The sequence below is a fragment of the Mirounga leonina genome, unplaced genomic scaffold, assembly GCF_011800145.1.
Source record: "Mirounga leonina isolate KUSES-001 unplaced genomic scaffold, KU_Mleo_1.0 Mir_204, whole genome shotgun sequence".
In the NCBI taxonomy this organism is placed as follows: domain Eukaryota; kingdom Metazoa; phylum Chordata; class Mammalia; order Carnivora; family Phocidae; genus Mirounga; species Mirounga leonina.
Genome location: NW_023270513.1, coordinates 18,975,048 through 18,981,047, shown reverse-complemented (window position 1 = coordinate 18,981,047; position 6,000 = coordinate 18,975,048). Strand labels below are relative to the sequence as shown.

Here is a 6,000-nt window from a genome sequence, read left to right as displayed (position 1 = left end):
ATGGTGAAAAAATGTGTTTAATTAAAAAATGCCTATGGTTATTATCTCTACTGAAATGAAAAATAAATTCTAAAAATAATTCATATGAATTATAAAAATAATTTATATGTACTTAAATTAAATAAATAACATAAAATGAAGTGGCTGGTTACATACATATGTATACATATCTATATGTATATAAAAATAAAAGATCTTATCTATGCCTAAAGAAAATGAGTATTTTAAATTTCATAATAACTTTTGAAGTAGATATGATCACACAGTTCATATATTTTAAACTGCTGCATATATACCTTCCACATAATTCTGTATTTTTACCTTTAAAAATTGTAAATACTCATATTAATATTAAATTCTCAGTGTCATTGTAGCTCCAATTGTTTGACTAACAAACACAATAAGTCCATTTATCCTGCAGGACTAAACAGGTATCACTTACAGGATTCAGGATCAGAGTTGCCATCCCCTTCAGTGCGGTTATTGGGTGCAGTATGATCAAAGTACTGCTCCTGAGGATAGCCAAGGGGCAGGGCATGGGATGTGCTGGGAATCCCCACATCATGGTCTCCCAGTCCACCATCACTGCTGTTTTCCTGAGATCCTTCTGGTAGGTGAAATGTGACATGCCGCTGGGACTGAAAGGAAGAATGAAAATTATAGGGTTTCAGTTCTGATCTGAATAATTGCCTAATGCATCCAATTTAGAAAATGTATTATTTCTGATATCTAGTGAAGTAACATTAACATGATCTTGAGTTGTAAAAACTGTCAGGCTTTTATGAAGAGTCAGCCTTGTGTTCAAACCTGCTTCACCTGGCAGTAGACTTGCTTTTATTATTTCTTGAAACAGGGTACATCCAAATACACAAAAGTCAGCTTATTCTAAAGTAAGAAGCTGTCAGCCTTTTTAGACATTTGAGCATATTGGAAATTCTGATCAGTATTCAAAAATGGATTTATCATTATTATTATTATTTATTTGACAATAATTCATTTTTTGAAAATAAGTATGGATAAATATAACAAAATTTTATTGCTATAGTTATAAGATTCTGGTGGGCTGAAGCAGTAAATAATAGCACAAATGTATTCAATCATGTAGGTTTAGAAAATTAAAAGTACAAATAATCTTTTTCAAGAATTTTAGAGGCAAAATTCTGTATTGGAATTAAGTAATTAATTTCTTTGAAGATTTTATTTTATTTTATTTTATTTTAGAGAGAGAGAGAGAACATGAGCTGGAAGGAAAGAGGGAGAGAGAATCTCAAGCAGACTCAATTCTGAGTATGGAGCCCAACATGGGGTTCAATCTCATGATCCTGAGATCATTACCTGAGCTAAAACCAAGAGTTGGATGCTTAACTGATTGTGCCACCCAGGTGCCCCTGTATTAGAATTAATTTAAATAGATTCTACCCTCTACAAAATATAGTTACATGGTATGGATAACAGTTAATGGTAATTATAAAAGCAAACTATACATATTTTATGGTAATTACAGCAGAATATATATGTCAAAATATGAAGATGAAGCATTTGTTTCCAAAACAAAAGATTCATGACACCTAGTGACGGTGTTAACTCCATTCAACCAGATGTAGTGGTACTTTTGTTTGCAACATTCCCATATGTAGTGGCTAATCTCCAAAGATAACCCTCTTAATGGACCTCATCTCTTAGTATTAAGACTCTTTTGTATTTCTCTACCACAGTGAATATAGGTAGGCCCTGAGTAACCAAACCTTGAAGTTTCCACCTTGTTCCATTGGAATACTCACTCTGGAGAAAATCAGCTGTATTGAAAGAAGTATGACTACTGGGAGACTTCCATACCATGAGGAAGCTCAAGCTGGCCATGTGGAAAGACTGCATAGAAAGAAAGTACAATACCCAGGAAGGCCTAAGTGTTCCAACTACTCTAGTTCAGGTGCCAGATATGTATGTGAAGAATTCATTCTGGACATTACAGCTTATGGCCTTATATGAGCCATCCCAGCCATCTCCAGACATTTGAACCACCCCACAGGCACCAGTCATTGTGGAGCAGAAATAATCTCTTCTGTGAATGACCCAAATTCCTGACCTAAAAAATATAAAGTATAATTGGTTTTTGCTTTATGCTCCAAAGTTTAGGGACAGTTTGCTATATAACAATAGATCAACACAAATAACTAACTACTAGGAGTATGAAAGATACAATTTAGAGATAATTATTTAAGAAATTTAGACATAATAAAATCACATGCAATTAGATACTAAGAATTTTCATGGTAGAATTAGTATACTTTCATAAATTTAGTTTTGGCTGTCAGTCACTTTTTTCAAATGGAGATATGAAAACATTTGAAGACCATTACTATAGAATGAATGTTTGTGTGCCCTGAAAACTCATATATTGAAACCTAATACCCAAGATGGTTGTATTTGGAAGTGGGGCTTTTAGGAGATGATTAGATCATGAGGGTGGGGCCCTCATATATGAGGTTACTGTCCTCATTAAAGCAGCCCCAGGGAAGTTCAAAGATGGTGGAGTAGTAGGGGAACCCTGAAGTTGCTTCGTCCTTCAAATACAACTAAATCAATCTTCAACTATTTTGAACAACTCAGAAGAAAATTGGAGGAGAACAGAAAAAATTTGCACATTTGGAATGAGAGAATTCGGCAGAGGCGAGGTATGGAACCCTGAATTGGGGGACTGGGAAGCCATTCAGCAGGGAAGAGGAAGACGTTTGGTTCCCAAAGTAATATCAGGGATGCGATGGTGTGCACACTGAGTAATGACTAGAGAAATAAAAGACACTAGAGAATGCCTTAATGTAGAAATAAAAGAACTAAAATATAATCAGTTTGAAATTAAAAATGCAATTACTGAGAGGCAGTCAAAAATGGAGGCTCTAACAGTGAAGATAAATGAGGCAGTAGAGTCAACCAATATGGAAGACAAAATGATGGAAAGTAAGGAAAGTAAGAGAGCTGAGAAAAGGAGAGAAAAACAACTACTGGATCATGAGGGGAGACTCTGAGAAATCAATGATACCATAAAGTGCAACAATATTCAAATAATAGGAGTTCCAGAAGATGAAGAAAACAAAGGGGGGCAGAAGGTATATTGGAACAAATTATAGTTGAGAACTTCCCTAATCTGGGGGAGGAAACAAGCATTCAAGTTCAGGAGGCACAGAGAACTCCCCTCAAAATCAATAAAATTAGGACAACACCCTGACATATAATAGTGAAGCTTGTAAATTCCAGAGAAAAAGAGAAAATCCTGAAAGCAGCTCAGGACAGGAGGTCCTTAAACTACAAGGATAGAAACAGAAGGCTGGCAGCAGACCTATCCACAGAGACCCAGCTGGCCAGAAAGGGCTGACATAACAAAATTCAAGGTGTTAAATGAGAAAAATATGCAGGCAAGAATACTTTATCCAGCAAGGCTGTCATTCAGAATGGAAGGAGAGATAAAGAACTTGCAAGACAAAGAGAAACTAAAAGAATTTGTGATCACTAAGCCATCCCTGCAAAAAATATTAAAGTGGATCTTTGAGTGAAGAGAGACAAAAAGTAGCAAAGACCATAAAGGAACAGAGACAATCTACAGAAACAGACATTACAGGTAATACAACAGCACAAAATTCATATCTTTCAATAGTTACTCTGAATGTAAATGGGTTAAAAGCTCTAATCAAAAGACACAGGTGTCAGATTAGATTAAAAGAAAAACAAAAAAACAAGACCCACTGATATGCTGTCTACCAGAGATTCATTTTAGATCCAAATACAACTACAGATTGAAAATGAGGGGATGGAGAACCATTTATCATGCAAATAGGCATTAAAAGAAAGCTGAGGTAGCAATCCTTATAACAGATAAATTAGATTTTAAACCCAAGACTAATAAGAGATGAAGAGGGGAACTATGTCATAATTAAAGGGTCTATCCAGCAAGAAGAACTAACAATTGTAAATATTTATGCCCCTTACATGAGAGCAGCTAGTTAAATAAACCAATTAATAACAAAAATTAAAGAAATGCATTGATAATGATACTCAGGGTATTGGACAGATCATTTAAGCAGAAGATCAAGGAAACAAAGGCTTTGAATGACACACTGGACCAGATGGGATTCACAGATATATTCAGAGCATTTCATCCTAAAACAACAGAATACACTTTCTTCTTGAGTGCACATGGAACATTCTCCAGAATAGATCACACATTGGACCACAAATCAGGTCTCAACTGGTACCAAAAAACTGGGATTATACTCAGCATAGTTTCAGACCACTGCATAGTTTCAGACCACAATGCTTTAAAACTTGAACTCAATAACAAAAGAAAATTTGGAAAGAACACAAATACATGGAAGTTAAAGAACATCTTACTAAAGAATGAATAGGTCAACCAGGAAACTAAAAAAATTTAAAAAAATCATAGAAGCAAATGAAAATGAAAACAGAACAGTTCAGAATCTTTTGGAGGCAGCAACGGTGGTCCTAAGAGGGAAGTATATAGCAATATAAACTATTATCATGAAACAAAAAAAGTCTCAAATATACAAGTTAACATTACACCTAAAGGAGCTGGAGAAAGTATAGTAAATGAAATCTAGATCCAACAGGAGAAGAGAAATAAAAAAGACTAGAGCAGAAAACAATGAATTAGAAACCAACCAACCAAACAAACAAACAAAATAAACAGTAGAACAGATCAATGAAACAAGAAGGTGGTTCTTTGAAAGAATTAGTAAGATTGATAAATTCCTAGTCAGACTTATCAAAAAGAAAAGAGAAAGGACCCAAAGAAATAAAATCACAAATGAAAGAGGAGAGATCACAACCAACACTGAAGAAATGGAAATATTATGAGCAAAATGCCAACAAGTTTGGGAATCTGGAAGAAATGGATGCATTCCTAGAAACATATAACTGAACCAGGAAGAAATAGAAAACCTGAACAGACCATAACCAGCAAGGAAATTGAAGCAGTAATAAAAAATCTCCCAACAAACAAGAGTCCAAGCCTTCATGGCATCCCAGCAGAATTCTAGAAACATTTAAGGAAGAATTAATACCTATACTTCTGAAACTGTTTCAAAAAATAGAAATAGAAGGAAAACGTGTAAGCCCATTTTATGAGGCCAGCATTACCTTGATTGCAAAACCAGGCAAAGACCCCAGCAAAAAGGAGAATTACAGACCAATACCCCTCATGAACATGGATTCAAAATTCTCACCAAGATACTAGCCAGTAGGATCCAACAGTACATTAAAAGGATTATTCACCACAACCAAGTGGGATTTATTACTGGGCTGCAAGGGTGGCTCAAAATTTGTGAATCAATCAATGTAAAACACTATATTAATAAAAGAAAGGACAAGAAATATATGATCCTCTCATTTGGTGCAGGAAAAGCGTTTGACAAAATACAGCATCCTCTCTTGATTAAAACTCTTCGCAGTGTAGGGATAGAGGAAATATACCTCAATATCATAAAAGCCATATACAAAAAGCCCACAGCAAATATTATTCTCAATGGGGAAAATTGAGAGCTTTCCCCTTAAAGTTAGGAACACCACAGGGATGTTCAATCTCACCACTGTTGTTCAACATATTACTAGAAGTCCAAGCCTCAGCAATCAGACAACAAAAAGAAATAAAACACATTCAAACTGACAAAGAACTCAAACTCTCACTCTTCACAGATGGCATGATACTTTATGTGGAAAACCCAAAAGACTCCACCCCAAAATGACTAGATCTCATATAGCAATTCAACAATGTAGCAGGATATAAAATCAATGCACAAAAATCAGTTGCATTTCTATACACTAAACAATGAGACAGAAGAAAGATAAATTAAAGAATCAATCCCATTTACAACTGCACCAATAACCATAAGATACCTAGGAATAAACCTAGCCAAAAAGGCAAAGGATCTGTACTGTGAAAACTATAGAATACTTATGAAAGACATTTAGGAGGACACTATGAGATGG

The 6,000-nt window shown here is 35.0% G+C and overlaps 1 protein-coding gene across 1 annotated transcript in view; it reads right to left on the bottom strand.

Moving 5' to 3' along the window:
* Nucleotides 1-257: 257 nt before the first annotated feature.
* PCDH11X (protocadherin 11 X-linked) overlaps nt 258-6,000 on the bottom strand; it is a 350,990-nt gene continuing 345,247 nt past the window's right edge. The window contains exon 5 of the mRNA XM_035028834.1: nt 258-638. Within this exon, the coding sequence (XP_034884725.1) occupies nt 435-638 (204 nt within the window). The 3' untranslated portion in view covers nt 258-434. The remainder of the gene's footprint in view (nt 639-6,000) is intronic.